The sequence below is a fragment of the Akebia trifoliata genome, chromosome 3 (assembly GCF_017979445.1).
Source record: "Akebia trifoliata isolate Shusen 1 chromosome 3, ASM1797944v1, whole genome shotgun sequence".
Classification (NCBI taxonomy): Eukaryota; Viridiplantae; Streptophyta; class Magnoliopsida; order Ranunculales; family Lardizabalaceae; genus Akebia; species Akebia trifoliata.
The window spans coordinates 44672067-44689451 of record NC_141377.1 but is presented as its reverse complement, the minus strand read 5'-3'; the positions used below and the strand labels follow the sequence as shown (position 1 = coordinate 44689451).

At 35.3% G+C, this 17385-nt stretch overlaps 1 protein-coding gene and 1 pseudogene across 2 annotated transcripts; one reads left to right on the top strand and one right to left on the bottom strand.

The window, feature by feature from the left end:
* Positions 1-5001: 5001 nt before the first annotated feature.
* LOC147407262 (protein LATERAL BRANCHING OXIDOREDUCTASE 1-like) lies at positions 5002-7463 on the top strand. Its single transcript, XM_086435743.1, has 3 exons — positions 5002-5490; positions 6362-6689; positions 7039-7463. Exons 1-3 carry the CDS (start codon positions 5033-5035, stop codon positions 7297-7299), a joined length of 1047 nt encoding a protein of 348 aa, XP_086291869.1. The 5' UTR covers positions 5002-5032; the 3' UTR covers positions 7300-7463.
* A 1944-nt stretch (positions 7464-9407) lies between these two features.
* LOC147407261 (UDP-D-xylose:L-fucose alpha-1,3-D-xylosyltransferase MGP4 pseudogene) lies at positions 9408-17019 on the bottom strand (annotated as a pseudogene). Its single transcript, XR_015176736.1, has 3 exons — positions 16769-17019; positions 12117-12606; positions 9408-9819 (listed from the first exon to the last, which is right to left on the bottom strand). The product of XR_015176736.1 is annotated as a UDP-D-xylose:L-fucose alpha-1,3-D-xylosyltransferase MGP4 pseudogene (transcript).
* Positions 17020-17385: the final 366 nt, after the last annotated feature.

The window sequence follows — 17385 nt, the reverse complement described above, 5'->3', positions numbered from 1 at the left end:
GTAGAGTTGGCAAACTTGTGATAATGATTTTGATAACCAAGAAATAGTTGGCTCTTTTAATTTTCTAAAACACTGAAAATACCTTTTCTTTTGTAATGCTTCAATTGTCAAACTGTACAAAAGAGGAAAGCTACCAGAGCAAAAAGGAAGAAAAAGTTAATAGTTGGATGAATACTACATCAGTCACCTTTGATATCTTCCTCCTCATAAGCTGTCCCTCTAGAGCTCAAAGAACTGTGTGCAAGCACTTATGTTAGACGAATAACAAGAGAGTTTCGTGAAACATACCTGGTAAGAGTATTGTTAGAAGATGATAAAAGGAAATCTTTTGCTAGATTGCCATTAGTTTCTTCTTAAAGTAGACTTCCTTATGTAGGGGAATTGAGGAAAAAATTCATTGTGGTGATGGAAAAAAGATCATTGGTTATCCCAATACCTAAGCCAGTTTTAATTTCATAATTGGTATGTTATAAGAAAAAAGTGCTGGAACTTAGTTGCAGTTTATTAAAGGAAATTGGAAATTTGGAATATCAGGTTAAGGGTTCCATAAGTCAGAATTTGACTTTGCAAAGCAGTTTTTGGACTAAGTGAGACCAATGAGAAATTGGAGAACTTTTCTTGTTGTTGACTATCTTTAGAGGTTTTGAAAGCCCCGTGTGCGAAGATATAGGATGGAAGTTCATCATGTAACACTTGAGTGAGAGATCTTTATTCATTGATTGTCAGAATGGCTGTAATGGCTGTTGTTTGATCGGGAAAGAAAAGAGTGCAGTGTTGGAAAAGATCACATATAAGTTTCGCCAGCTTAACAGTTCCTCTTTATCTTTCAATTGTAAGAAAATTGTAGTTCACACATCTATTAATAACTAAACAGCTGGAGTGCTTGTTAAATGGCAAAGGTCACTTGCCTTTTTACTGTTATTATGGCTTGTTTTAAATCTCGGAAAACAACTTCCCATGTTTCTCGGAAAATATCTTCACATGTTTCTCTTTTAACTCCAATGGGCCAGTTTTGAACTTCATCGTTGATCCCAACTCCAAAGGTGCGGTGTTCACTCCATCAATGGCATAATAAATAGGACACCCTACACTTGGAAGAGAAAATCTGTAAGAGTTCTCATTGACAATCTTGGCTCTCAGCCCAAAGCTTTTAGTTACCTGAATATTTTACTGTCTTTACACTGGATTGATGCCCCCACGTGGAATGGAGATTTTCTGTTAAGAAAATATTGTGCTAAGCTGATAAATCAATGGCATGATGCTATGTGCATTTAAAAAATTAGGGTGACTGGTTAGATGGAGAGAAAATATTACAAGAGAACACAGTTAACTGCTTATGTGGTTGGATTTTATTCTTTTCTTTGTACATGTACATGTGGCATTATGCCATTGATTCATCATCTTACTAAGTTAGCTGAGATGGTAAGGAGTGATTGGGTTTGCTCCCTAGGCCGTGTCTTCGAATCTCTACACGCTCCTCCACATAAATGTGGCTACTTAAATGCCGTAACATGTGACAGGGTGTTGGATGGTGGCCCCAAGTAGATTAGTCTCACCAAAGGTGGGGATACTCCCTGGGCTACCAAAAAAAAGAAGTTTTGCCTATGTTTACACTTTTAGTTGGACAGATCCAAGAATAGGTGTAATTTACTGATTCTCCTCATGATTAAAATTCTCCTTTTAGACCCAACTTTTTTTGACATGATTACATATTTTCCTTTCATTTGTGTGAAAAACTAAAGAACAACGAAGAGATTAAAAAGATTTAAACTTTCTTCGATTGTGTGATTGTTTTGTACAGTTTCTTCATTCATCAAAAAACAAAAAAAAATCTATAGTTTCTTCTTTGCATTGGCCTTCCTTCTTTATTGTTCAACCATGCAACAATCCCTTTTTTTTGTTTTGTTTTTGATTTTGTCATTTCTTCCATCTTGTTCGTTTATTCATCATTTCACTTCGCCAACTTCCAAATCCATTAATCAGTGTTATCTTTGTCACTCGGATAAGTGATAAAATCCAGTAGCATTAGTACATTGTATTAGCCCTCGATCAAGTGCCACTTCTAAAAGTTTTAATTCCTTTACATGCACACACGCTGGTTCGACTTTTGTACCATTAGTCCACTTTTCATGGGCTATTTGATCTTGTTCAAATTTCATTTTCTTGCTCTCTTAGTATGTGTTTGATTGGGTTCTTTGGAGTACTAGTTCTAGTGGGGAGTTGGAGCAGGCTTCCATGCATTTGGATTGGAGTTGGAACTTTGAAAACTGCTCCAACATGGAACAAGTTATTGTCAAAACAGGGTATCTTTACGTATTTGCCCCAGCTGAACAATCCTTATTACACTTCTGTCCTACTCCATTTCACAAAAGCTCATTTTCTTCTTCATTATCCATCTCTTCCTTCGTTCCTCTTTCCATCCTAGGATTTTGTCATCGGTAAGCTGTGGGTTTCGTTTTAGACTTGCTATCTTGGATGATTCTAATCAGACTTGCTGTTTTGGATGATTCATATTGTACTCTCGACTACAATGGGTTTACGAGGACTCAATGGTCTGATCATTTGGATTAAACAAAACATTGATTTGTTTAAAATAGGATCCTAAACTCCGTTATTTGAATTATGTATTGATACACATTGATTTGTTCTTTGATACATGGATTAAACTATCTTCTTAGAGCTCTTAAAATTCAATGCAATCTGTTTCAAAGTTCAGTATGGTCTCAAACATGTTTCTGTGCATGGTTATTGCATTGAGATAGGAAAAAAACAACTGGTATTTTTAATTTGCATAGAATGTAATTTTGGTCATTTATTGGAAATCATGCATGATAGTTCCATGTTTTAGGGAATAAACTTGCATTAAAATAATAAGAGGTGCTTAAAAGGTCATTCTGGTCATTTTACAAAAAAAAAAGGAAAAAATCAGCGGACAACATTTTTCTTCAGACCTTAATATTACATTTGAAGGGTTAAAAATTATACCCCTTGCATGGAAGGGCAATTTGGACTTTTTCAAAAACTCAGGATGGTTCCCAAATATTAACTTAGCCCAAGAGCATTTTTCACAGCACTTCTCAGAACTGGTTCCCAAACACACATTGTGGTCCACCACTTCTCCAGCTCCTCCGAAGAGCACTTCAAAATCAGTTCTGAAGCGCTCAAATTAGGGAAAACAATCATGCTTGAACTAAATGGAGATTAGTTTGGACCTTAACATGGAGATTGGTCTCATCTTGAGCCAATGGACTTTGGACCTTGCGATATAAACAATAGTAATGCCAATATTTCAAACAATTTTTGTTTAGGTACACAAAGAAAGGAAAGATGATCAAGCTTCTTGATCTAAGGTCTCAACAATGGCATGTGCTTAATCGAAGGAAATTGGTCCGATACTCCCTGCAACAATGTCATATGGATTGGGCTAATCAAGATAATATGATTAGGTCAATGGACTTAATACAATGAAGCATAAACTAATAATAGATTTTATAATTTATTAGTAATTAATTTTCATTTCATTTGAATAATTAAATAATTTATTTTTAAATGTAAGGTTTACGAGACTCTTAGTAATTAGGATTTTTCAAAATAAAAGATTTCCAACAAATTGTGGCCCGTAGTAATATTTTGGAAGTAAGGTGTGGACATTGATAAGATCCAAAGTATAGGAACGGAAATGGATTCCTAACGGAAGAATCCAATCACTAAGGTTTAAATCCCTTAAATAAATCATAATTTTTTTTTCTAGTTATTATAATTGATAAGATTAGTTTGGGATGCATGTCGTGATATGGAGGCGATGTTATCCATATTCAGCCAAAGCCCAAGAATAAAATCATTGTCATATCTTGAAAATTTGTTCAGGAACATCTCCAAGGTCTTCCTTTGGCTTGCAAAAATGTCTTTTTGGTGGATCGCTTTTTCTTCCATTGCTCTCTTACCGTACTAAAATCAACATAATCTAACTATAGGGCATAAAATGGGTTGGATTTATCTGAAATCTGAATTTAGGGGGTTTCAGTCCTTAGAATAGATCCAAATAAAAATTTGGGTCGGATATGGTTTGATGTCTCATGATCCTAGTTGGATCTGGATCCATCTATATATCCGCTTAGACCCAAATTATATATTGTTTTAAAAATTATTTTTTTAGATTCTTCAAAATATTCTTTTCTATTAATTTAATATTAATATAGCATAAATCTTTATTATTATAATGAAAGAAGGCGGAGTATAAGTGGTTTGATGTCAAAATTTGAGTAGTTATAAATGCCCTCAATTTTATATTTAAATTTAATAAAATCAAGGTCATTTTGATTTTTAAAAAATCAAGAAAATTACAATGTAGTATTGAATAATCACATTGCTATGTTTACAAAATTATAAAAATATCCTCTATTTTACTATGTAATCTTCAAAAATTCTTTAATCAATATTTTAAATTAATTTTTTATTTTGATACTTTGTTTGCACATGCCACCTTCTAATTTTTATAAAATCAAATGATTATAATGGTAAAAAAAATAGTATAGCACAAAAAATGTTGAAGTATCCAGAATTATCTTATCTGAATCAAGGAATTTGATAGGGTCAGATCCATAGGAAGTGAATTCAATATAGTTAAACAAGTAAAAATTACTTTTGGATAACATCAGATAAATAAAAGTTAAATATACACTACTTTTAACCAAAATAACTAAAATCACTCTGTATTTAAAATCTTAAAATAGTTAAATTATTACCACATCTCCCTGTCGACTATATCTTGTTCTTCCAAAACAAACAAACAAACCAAAAAAAAACAACGTAAGCCATGCCATCATAACCTTAGTTTGAAAAAAAAAAAAGAAAGAAAGAAAAAAAAAAAAAAAATTGTCCTGATTCAATGTATATTTGAAAAAAAAGAAAGAAAGAAAGAAAAAAAAAAAGTGTCCAGATTCAATGTATATTAGATCCCTCTCATCACCCTATTTAAAGGTAGAGCGTACCTGTCGTTTTTAATTAATCAATTTTAAGTTGTGAGAGAGAAATGGGTGAAATTGATCCGGCTTTCATCCAAGCCATTGAACACAGGCCTAAGCTTAAGATTGATGAGGCTGGAGGGATACCACTGATTGATCTCTCCACTTTGAATTATACTGATGGCGCCCTTGCGGACCTTGTCGACAAAGTAGGCCAAGCATGTAGGGACTGGGGGTTCTTCCAGGTGATAAACCATGGTGTGCCATCTGATCTTCAGCGTAGAGTTGAGGCAGCAGAGAAGAACTTCTTCGCTTTGCACACGGAAGAGAAGCGAAAAGTAAGGAGAGATGAGGTGAATCCTTTGGGTTATTACGATACGGAGCTAACGAAGAACGTAAGGGACTGGAAGGAAGTGTTCGACATAACGGTGAAGGAGCCAACTGTAGTCCCGGTTTCACCCGAGCCTGGGAACCAGGAATTGCAGGAATGGAGAAACCAATGGCCCAAGAATTTCCCTGAATTAAGGTAATTTACTATGAATCGTGATAACCTGACTACCCCACGTGGAAAACTCAATCGACGTGACAAGTTTGAGAGCCGTAGATCTGCGCTCCTGGGGATACACATCTTCACTTCCCCATAAAATTGTATCTCGAGCTAATCGTGTATTCTAACGTGGATTGAGTATGCCACGTGGGGTAGTCCGATCATCAAGACTCATTTACTAACTTATTGTTTCATTTTTATTTTATTTTTTGTTGGAAGATCGAGTCAGCATGAGTAAATCGTGCTAATTGTGTTTTTCAAATAATTTTCTTGGTACATATTTGAAGACTTTAAAATCAAAATTGAAATTAATGTCAGGTTATATATGAGAGTTAAATTGTAATTAGATATAATATTTTACTTTTATTAGAAAGTATTTATCTAATTAATATATTATAAATATTTCTATAAAATTGAGTAGCTGGACAAGTTGGTCACTATAAGGCCCAAACCCAACTCGGATTTGATGGGCTGAAAATTATAAAGTCCAGCCCTACCTTTACGGGCCCAAAGTGAAGGCCCTAGCCCTTGTTTTATCTGTCGGGCTGGGCTAGCGGGCTCAATTGACACCCCTACAGAAAACTCCCCTTTGATACTGTTTTTTCTCTTGAGGCCCAAGCTCAATAAGAATACTTGACATCCCACAACATCTTCAAATTTGGCAATGAACTACAGGAACAAATTATATTCTTGCACTTCTTATATTTTGCTTTGTTTTGCATGTGTGAATGGTACTATCTTAGTCCGATATGGTTCTACTTTTATATCTCTTGTAAAAGGAAAAAAAAAAATCAAATGTCCAAGAGTAACTAGGAATAAATCACAATGTGGTGTCTCTCATCATTGACAGGGAAGCCTGTGAAGAATATGTTAAAGGTGTGGAGAAACTATCATTTAGATTGCTAGAGCTTATCTCACTAAGCTTAGGCTTGCCAGCAAAGCGGTTAAATGGCTTCTTCCAAGACCATACCAGCTTTATGAGACTCAATCACTACCCTCCTTGCCCTTCACCTCACCTCACTCTCGGGGTGGGTCGACACAAGGATGGTGGGGCTCTCACAGTCCTAGCTCAGGACGATGTAGGTGGTTTGGATGTGAAAAGGAAGACAGATGGTGAGTGGGTCAGGGTCAAGCCTATTCCTAATTCTTACATCATTAATGTTGGTGACATTATTCAGGTACGATAAATTCTATGACTTAAACCTCCCATATTAATTCGGGAAATTCAACATGGATCCTTAAATCTATATAATTATCCTTGCTCAAGTTCAGTATTAACTCTTAACAAAATGTTATAAACTGGCTTATGTTGCTGCACACCTTCTTGTTTTCATAGCAGACCAAAACTGAAATGATATGATAGGGAGTTGTGATCCATACCATTGTATAAAATGGTGTGAGAAAAAAAAAGTATTATGTGAGATATTAACACAGATCCATTGATGTGTTATATATAATTTTAGGAATTAGCATTTGATGTGGTAATATGAGCTCTCTAAAGTCACCTAAATGGGGAGTTTTGAACAGGTTTGGAGTAACGAGAAGTACGAGAGTGCAGAGCACAGGGTGATGGTGAACTCGGAGAGGGATAGGTTCTCCATCCCTTTCTTCCTCAACCCAGACCACCATGTGATGGTGAAGCCTCTAGAGGAACTCGTAAGCAAGCAGAACCCACCCAAGTATAGGGAATATAACTGGGGTAAATTCTTCGTCACTAGGAAGCACAGCAATTTCAAGAAGCTCAGTGTTGAAAACATCCAGATATCTCACTTCAAGATATCTAATTGATAATCTTATCTAGTTTATGCTGAAATAGAAGAACATTAGTTACTTATATTATGATGTGTGCTGCAATAGTTAGTGGTATATAGGTGGTTGTATTGATGTGGCTGTGTTTACCAGCTACTGTAAATTTGGCATGGAAAGAATAAAGCTGGTTTGTTAAATGTTAAGGCATGTTGGCATGGAAGATCCATCTATGGGACAATTACAGAATATTAGATCGTGTGCATGCACCAGTGCACTCTCAAGTGGTTCGTTGATAATTATTTTCCTTGTGTTACACTCTTAATTCAACCTCTTTCCCAATTTATCCTCATCCCACCTTAATTCAAACCATAACAAAAACATAGTGAATAATATCTAATAAATGATCATCTCTCTATGGTCATTTCTATCAATGCCTTTAATCTTATCGAAGCACCATTCGAGTCCGACCTTTGCATTGTAATCTGATCAAGACCATTTTTTTTAAAAAGGTGTGCTTATATACTCACTTGATGCGTTATGTATAATTTTATATATGAGGTATTGAAAAAGTTTGGTTTCATAGCATTAGAAGCTCTATAAAATTATAAGAGATATTTACCAAAACTTGACATTAATTGTAATCTCCATCACACATTTCATTTGTAATGAGATGCCAACATTAATACAATGTACTCTAGCTAACTTTGCACAAGCCGATAAGCCCAGCTCTTTGGTATATGGAAGTTTAAGTTGTCATGGGATATTGGATTTTCTTTTTTACCATTTGTTGTCTTGTTAAATTGTTGTGGATATTCGGTCAAAAGTCTTGAATAGGTTTGGAGCAATGATAAGTACGAGAGTGCAGAGCACAGGGTGACACTAAACTCAGAGAGGGAGAGGTTCTCCATTCCTTTCTTCCTCTATCCTGCTCCCTATGTGATGGTGAAGCCTTTCGAGGATCTCGTAAACAGACAAAATCCAGCCATATATAAGGAGCATAACTGGGGGAAGCTCTTCATGACAAAGAAGTTCAGTAATTTTAAGAAGCTCAACATCCAAAACATCCAGATAGATCACTTCAAGATATCTGATTAATTATCTTATCTAGTTTATGTTCAACACAAGAACTTTATTTTCTCCTGTTTTGTTGTATATTGGAATAATTGATGTTATAGTTGTATCAATGGGGCTACTGTAAATTTGGCATGAAAAGAAGAACGATGGTTTGTTAAACGTTAAGGCCTAGTTACCAATGGTCTGAAGAGCTTGTTTCCATTGAGCCCAAGTTGGAAAGTGCTTAAATTTAATAGCTTAGTCTGGCATATTAATTTTGGTGCATCAGTCTACCCTGGGTGCCCCAAACCTTGAAAAACCTTTTGTGCTCACTGAAAAGTAAAATCGAAATTTCACAAATCCAAGGTCGACCAATCACACGAACCAAGCCACGTATTGAGGGCCTCAAATTACAAAACTACCCTCCTTAGGCTTTGTGAAATGGAAATGGATCTATCCCATATTGACTTCTCTCTGGTTAAATCCACACATCCCTTGAGATTGTGTCAATTGAGTAATCTTTTTCTCCAATCAGATCTGCTTCTTTCTAGCTACTTCTTTACCTCTGAGATTAAGATCAGTATGATGCCTGTCAAAGAAACTCTGATGATTGAGTCAATAACTTTAAATGAAAAATCAAAGAGAGAATGAAAACTCAGGTGATTTAATAAAGATTTTTCAAAAGAGATTTAATGTAGGTTCAAAATCGGATCCAAACATATTTTAATAATTTTTGTAATATTCTTAATTTCATATAAAATACATATGGATAAAGCGTTCTAGTCTTTTTGTTTACCCTCTATATTTTTAATTGGACAGTAGATTTTTTTAATTTTTATATGATTTTATATTTTTAAATTTTTTGAAAATAAGGCATGTTTTTAGATTAAGGGTGAAATGAAACAGACCAGATTCAGTTCACATATTCATTAACCCATTCGCATCAGGTACATGTTTAAAAAAATTGGGATTGGTATTGGAGTGGTACTAATCCGGTACTGAACCAGTCTGTTGCCAGCCTTAATGCTAACCATGTGCTGCATTTTGCTAGTGAAAAATAATTTGTCATACATAGGGCCCAAAAAAACTCAATAAGCTTCAAAATTTCATCTGCATATGTGCCAAAATTTGAAACAAGTCTACTCCAAGTATAGAAAACTTCCAACCATTTACAGTAAACATTCTCTTAAAAGGGAAATGAAATTGACTAATACCACAACAGCGATGAATGTGGTCCTTGAAATATTGAGCTATCTGTCATGTTACATGGCATATGGAGCTCAGTTGATTGGTGGGTGTGTAGTATAGAGTAGTTGGCTATCTCTTGTTATAGCTTACCAAGTGGGGACTCGAGGGTATGATCATCCACCAGCCAGAGGCCAAAATCACGGAAGTGTTTTATTTTCTTATCAAAGCCTGTGATATAGTTGTTGTGGATGATGAATCGCTTGGTTTCTTGGACCCATGTCTCATTCTTGAAGTACAAACCTCCAGAAGGAATGCCGCCTGTGGCAGTAGATACACATCCACTTGTGACAAATTATTTAAGAAGTCAATTTAATTATAAAACAAGCCAAAGAGACAACACATAAATATAAGCTGATCAAGTGCATAGAAGCAAAAATTAAGGGTCAAAAGTTAAATGAATCTTGCCCCCTTACCAACGTATCTGCTCCCACTGGGTTAATCTAATTTTTCTTGTTTGCATATCTAAAAGGGGGAAAATACCCACCACAACACATTCAATCTATTAAAATTGCTGATTTAAGTTTTTTTTGCATTTGAAGAAGGAAGGAAGGCGTATGTCTGATTAAAACTATGGCAGTAAATGCAGCAAACATGCAGGGGTGGATCTACTGTCCCCCCCTCCCCACAAGAATTATCGAAGTTCTACAAGGATTTATGAGTTATTTCCAAACATAGCAACATGGTGAATAAAAAAATCTGCCCCTATTGCCCCCACACATTTTTCCACTCTTGGTTGCCCCCCTAAAAAAAATTCACTCTTAGTTGCTCCCACATGGGCAGAATCGTGGCTCTGCCCCTGCAAAAATTTAGTCCTACATAGCAAATGTGCGGTTTGGCAAATGGCTACTAGTACGGACATGAATATTTTTTGATAAGTGTAATATATTGAATAAAGAGGAAAAACAATGTACAAGGAGGCCGAGGAAGCCTCTTAAAGAGAAACAAAACTAAGGAAAGCTAGAGCATTAGTGATCACATAAGGAGTTCCATCTAAAAACAAAGTCATCAAAAGTAATTCCCGTGAACTCTATGTTCTATTTCGATCAAAGATACAACAAGCCCAAGATCTCCAAGAAGCTGCCTTGAGTGCTTCTCGTCTTCCTATTGAACACCATGTTATTTCTCTCGTTCCACACCCCCCAAGCAATAGCTGAGGGAAGGATAGCTCAAAGGAATCTTTTTCTGGATGAGAAAGCGTTACTGGCCCACCCTTCTACCAACGAGGAGAACTTACGAGGAAAGACCCATGGAATACTGAAAAGAACTAGGAAACTTGACCAAATATGATGAGAAAATGAGCAATGAATTAAGATATGGTCGACAGACTCCTCAACCTTCAAACAAAGAGGACAACAATTACGAGTGATCCAACCGCGAAGGATCAAATTGTCCAAAGTAAGAATCTTCCCAAAGAAGGCCAGCCAAAAAAAAAAAGGAGATTTTAATGGGAATAGATTTAGACCAAATGATGGACCCCTAGAAGGGTCTCTCTACATAAGGGTTGAGCCACTTATGGAATGATCTAACCAAGAATCTCAAGTCCTTAGCCCTCATCCAAACCCACCTGTTCTGTTCACTTTCGTCAAGAAGACATGAATGCAAGAGATCAAGGAGAGATGTCACCTCTGTTAGCTCCCAATCATTAAAGTTTCTCCTGAACCCCAAATCTCAAGTAGAATTGGAATTATTGCCAATCAAACACTGTCGAATCGAGCAGTTCTTTTTCAAAGAACAAGCGTACAAGGATGGAAATTGAGCTGTTAGAGGCGAAGTGTCACACCAACTATCCTCCCAGAATCTTATCTTGTCACCCTTGCTCGCTTTGAACCTAATACATTTCTCAAACTCCTCTCTCACTTTCAGAATCCCCTTCCAAACACTATACCCAAACGAATCTCTAGCCTCACTACTAAACCAACCTAACCTCTTAACCCCATACTTGGCCATAATGACCCTCCTCCACAAACTACCTCTCTCCTCTCCAAACCTCCAGAGCCATTTCCCTAAAAGCGCTCTGTTAGCTAGTCTAAGACCCCTAATCCCCAATCCCTCGTGTTTCTTGGGTGAACAAATAACCTTCCATTTGACTATGTTCTCACCGTTCTTATCATTCCACAAAAAATTTCTCATAAGCCTCTCCAATCTGATTTTGACGGACCTAGGAAACGTGAACATGAATAGAAAGTAAACCGGTATACTAGTCAATGTGCTTTTAATCAGGGTTACTTTCCCTCCTAATTTCCTCCTTTAACCAGTCACAATCTCCATGACCTTGAGCAAGCAACAATTGGCATATAATGGATTTGAGACAAAAACATCCATTGAGATAAACAAAGTCAACCCAATCTTCATCACTCATGCAAAAATACATTTAAATGAATTTAATAACACAAATTAATAGAGTATCTAATTCAAGTCTAATGAAAAATGCAATCAAACCAAACTTCCTCGATCGTAAACAAATACAATTAACACAAAACAAAAATGTATCAAATTAAAGACTTAACAAACACTCCAACAAGGATCTTATATGAGGGTAACTAAAAAGAAATTACCTGAGAACCAAACTTATGGGCAGTCTGAGCATCGGGTGCTGGAGGAATGAGGACTGCATGACCAGGCCATTTCTGATTCACCTTATAAAGGGTCTCGTAATCCTCAGCAATAACAAGAACTTTCTCCTGATGCTTCTGCCTAGAAATGCTGATCAACCAATTATTTAGAAATGGCAGATAAGGTTGGCTCACAGCACAAACAATAACTGTTCCATTCTTCACCACAAATGATATTGCCTGAGCCAACGTATAATCCTTCCATTTCAAAAGAGATGTTTTATTTCCAGAGAAAAGGACTTTTGGCATATCAATCCAAGGGAAGATCACGCCAAGAACCACCATTAGAGACAACAAAATGAGAAACCTAGTACAGCTGAAAAGTCAGATTGATCTTGTGTGACTAATTAAAGAGAGGCGAAATTGGATAGGGATTTGAAAGAAGCTGATGTTGTTGTCACTGGTAAAGAATCGCTGACATCTCTTGGTGTCTCTACGTATTAAAAAAAATTCTTTAGAAACTCTAATGGAGAGTGTGTAGTAAGCGAGTAGCAAAAAATTTCTAAAATCTAGATTTAAATTTAACTCAAGATCTCACAATTGAGTCAAATCTAAATTCCAAGGATTTGTAAGAATTTTCAATTTAAACAAAATGGAACACAATTTCATATATTCGACGACTATCTTGAAGAATCAAACATTCTCCAATCTCATAAATAAATTCTTCAGAAGTTTTAATTGAGTTCGTAGAGTAGGCGTGTAGCAGAACAATTCTAAATCTAACTAAGGATCTCACAATTAAGTCAAATTTTAGCCTGAATTCTAGGGTTTTGTAAGAAATTTCAATTAAAATGACTAAATCCCATCAAAATGGGGTTCGTAGTAAGGACTATCAGAATTTAAACAAAAACTAAATGCAATTTCATATATTCGATTACTCTATTAAAGAATCAAACAAGAAAAACTTAAACATTCTACAATCTCAGAAACATATCTAGATATCGAACCAAGAACTAGGGGAATCAAAGAGAGATAATTCTAACAACAATCGAGCTCAAAAACAAAGAATTGGAGAAGAACAAAAGCAAATAATTGTAGATTAAAATCTAATTCTTATGAAGTTCTCGTATTTCTAAGTGAAAAAATGTGAGTCATTTGTGATCCATTGCTCTTCGACAAATCAAATGATTCAAAACAAGTGATGGAGAGTGAGGCATAATATATCTTATCAATTTGTCCGAGGATTTCTACTTTCTAACCGCGAAGTTGTAGAGTTTAGAGCATAGATCTATACATTACGGCCACCCAACTCAAGGTCTCCTTTATCACCATGTGTATGCTTTATTTTTTATCATACGAGTTTATTAACGGTGGCTAAATATCCATTGAGAAAAGAATATCCAGAGATAGGTGAGTGAACTACTTGACTTGCATAGTATGGAATTTGGAATCTGGATCCCTAACATGAAATGAAAATTTTTGAGAGTTGCTATTGGCATCCCAACTTTTACATATTACACCGCAATTAAAAATAAAGAAAATAAGTGAATGGTGGTTGAGAATAAGTAAAAGTTGGGGTGTCAAAAGTGTATTGAATGGCATCCCCAATTGACAGAACTACCCTTGCTAGTTACAAAACTACCCTTGATATGCTTGATGTGGCACACACTGAGAGTCTGTGAGCAAAAATTCGCTCAACATGCCATCTAACATGGTCTCTCTCTCTCTCTCTCTCATTTTCCTTGGTTTTACCATTAAGCCAATCCCTTAGGAATAATGTAACCTAATAGTTATGGATATAATAAATCCTTACTGCCAAGACGTTTATGTAGACCATCTGATCGATAGGGCAATCAGACGCAAACTAATGGTACGAATGGTTAATCACCAAACATAGTTGAATGGTTAGTCTTCCTTGTAACACATACAAAAAGCACTATTTCAATTGTTAAAATTTAGCCACATCCACCAATTACAATGTTGAAAGGGTCACGCTCTCCTCTAAATCTCGAGGAAAATCTAGTTATTGATAACGAATGAGAAAATGATGCCGCCGACACACAAGAAATGAAGCTCATACATTCCGATGAATCTGGGGATGCAAGATTTATAACAATTAACCACAAATAAGGAGAAGCTAACACTCTGTTCCATCACTCTTTTTTTTCAACTGAAGAAATATGAACTATCAAAATGGGTATTTATAGGTCTGTTAACAGGCAGGCTGATGTCAGATTTCTTTTTCTTTTTCTTTTTGATGTGCAACTATGTTTGTTATCTCTGTTCAGAGGCAAAAGAAAAATGGTCCAAAGACAATTATCCATTAAGTTTATACTATACAAATTTACAATATACATAAAGGTTAGAAAGACCCAACATAAAGCTCAAGATTCTACAGAACATCTCCAAGGTAGGCTTGTTTAAATGCCAGTTGACGCCTTATTGTTGGATTATGAAGAGTTTGGAGTTTGAAGTATTCGAGGATGCGGGTTCAACCCTATTTGTTAAAGTTGAGAACAATGGATCAAAAAATTTCATTACATGTTAGGGATCCAGATTCCAGATTTCATATTATGCAGGTTGAGTAGTTTACCCATCTCCAGATGTTCTTTTCTCAATGGATGTTTAGCCACTATTAATAAACTCGTATGATCAGAAATAAAACATACATGTGGTGATAAAGGAGATCTTGAGTTGGGTAGCTGTAGTATACAGATCTACACTCAGCACTTTAAAACTTTGTAGTTAGAAAGTAGAAACCCATAGACAGATTGATAAGATTTACTACACCTCACTCTGTCACTTGCTTTAAATCATTTGATTTGTCGAAGAGCAATGGATCGCAAATGACTCGATCTGAGAACTTTGTAAAAATTAGGTTTTAATCTATAGTTGTTTGCTTTTGTTTTTCTCCAATCCTTAGTTTATAAGCTCAATTGCTATTAAAATTCTCTCTATTTATTTTTCTATGTGATTTCCTTAGCTCTTAGATCAATATCTAGATTTGCTTATAAAATTGTAGAATGTTTGAGTTTTTCTTGTTTGATTTTCAAGAGAGTGGTCGAATATATAAAATTGCATTCAGTTTTTGTTTAAATTCTGATAGTCCTTGCTAAGGACCCTATTTTGATCAAATTTAATCATTTTAACAGAAATATCTTACAAAACCCTAGTATCCAGACTAAAATTTTACTCAATTTTGATATCCTAAGTTAGATTTAGAATTGTCCTGCTACTCACCTACTCCACGAACTTAATTAGAGATTCTGAAGAATCTGTTTATAAGATTGGAGAATGTTTGATTTTCTCTTGCTTGATTCTTCAAGATAATCGTTGAATATATTAAATTGTGTTTAGTTTTTGTTTAAACTGAAAATTCTTACAAAAACCTAGAATTCTTATAGAACCCATCAATCAAAAAGACCCAAACATACAAACAACCAATTACCCACCTTTAAAATTTAACCTAAAAAGGAAAAAAAATCGAAAAATAATAGAAAACCCACAAATTCAACAATATCCAACCTAGACACATACCCAATTTCAGAGGAATTACAACTATAAGTACCCTTAAAATTGAAGAATTCTACTTACAACCAATCAAGCTGGAGAGAAGCTAAGAACCCAAAGTCTATGATCCAAAGATAAAGGAAGTTCAATAAACATACCACCATATGTGTACACAAACCAAGGGAAAAAAAAATTGAAACAAAAAAAAAGCATGAGACAATTTCTGCTTCGTGGAGCTTTAAAAACACCATTGTCTCGTTCCCAACAAGTGTTCATGAACAACATGAGACACTTTTTCTGAGATTTAAAACCACGCATCCAATGTACATTTATTTAAAAATATGAAATAAGCATCCACAATTTAAAAAAACAACATATCCTCATCAATCTCTATGTCAGCGCCTCAAATTCTCATACCTCCCTTTCTTGACCACTGTTCCTAAAATGTGTCAATGAGGACACAGTCCATTGCATCATCCAATAGTATGAGACAATATTTTTCAGGATTTTATGCAGAGTTGTTTGGTCTCAATGCCATACCTATAATTGAAAACGCATTTTATAAAATTTGTACACTTTTCACATGCATCTCGTTCAAAATGATATCTTACATAAAATGATTGGAGAAGCCTTATTTTATTTTATTATAAAAATCTAGGATTCTAAAATCCTGATAAGATAAAACCCTAACTCTTGTGAAGCAAACTATCATCAAGAACCAAACATGGCCGAATTGGAGCTCCAAATATATATTTCCAAACATTTACTAATCGATCGAAATCTTTTTGAACCGAGAGAAATTATACTAGGGCTGCGAACTTTGAATACAGCTGCATCGAATTCGAATCCGAAAGAATCATCTTATATCCAAATCCGATCGATGTTCTAAAATAATATTCGAATTCGCATCCGATTATTATATCGGATATCGGATAATATCCGATTCGAATTTCAGCAAAAATTTAGATTCGCAAAAATAAGGAAGATGGGGGATAAGGGTTTCGTATCCAAGCTTGAAGAAGAATTTCTAATAAAAATTTATATTTTGATGGGTTAATTTAAGAGAAATTTGCAGAACCTAATGACGGAAAATGGCTTGAAGAAGAACATTAATGGCAGAAGAGAGAGAGAGAGTGGATGCCTACCTGCAATGGCCAAAGACAGATTGCCGGGAAATCGATATGTTTGGGTTCTTAGATCTCCCCCACAGTCCCACGTCTCTCCTTATTCCGTTTCTCTCTTATCTATTTCTAGCCTTCTCTCAGACGCCCATTTCTATATTTCTCCTGCTTCCACCCAACTCTCTCTCATCCTTGTCTCACCAGTTCTCTTTTTAACCTTCTCTCAACTTACCATCGGAAGAGGAGTCGAACTTCTGAAGGTCCCCATTTTGTAAAGGGAAAATATTAACAGTGCTGATTTTCTAACAACCTGACATAATAATTGACTAACGTGGGCACGTGGCATGTGTAATAATCGTAGATTTTTTCCCTCGGCTGCATATATTATTACACATGACACGTCAGTGAATTTTGAGTTATTCTGCCAACACTCTTTTTACATGTGACGTTGATGATATAAATAATATTTTAAAAAATTTCTCTCCTTCTAATGATGAAAAAATCAAAATTTTCTAATAAAACCATCTTGTGATCTTACACAAAAGTGTTGTAGAGGATGAAATTCTATCAATTTCAAAAAAAAATTTAAAAAATTTAATAGTTCTTATGAATCCCTCGAAAACTTATTAAGATTTGAAATA

What these genes read in the sequence shown, in the direction of transcription:
- LOC147407262 (XM_086435743.1), top strand. Translation starts at nt 5,033, where the DNA reads ATGGGTGAAATTGATCCGGCTTTCATCCAAGCCATTGAACACAGGCCT. An exon ending in AAGAATTTCCCTGAATTAAG is followed by an intron (nt 5,491 to 6,361) that starts GTAATTTACTAT and finishes CATCATTGACAG; the next exon opens with GGAAGCCTGTGAAGAATATG. An exon ending in ATGTTGGTGACATTATTCAG is followed by an intron (nt 6,690 to 7,038) that starts GTACGATAAATT and finishes AGTTTTGAACAG; the next exon opens with GTTTGGAGTAACGAGAAGTA.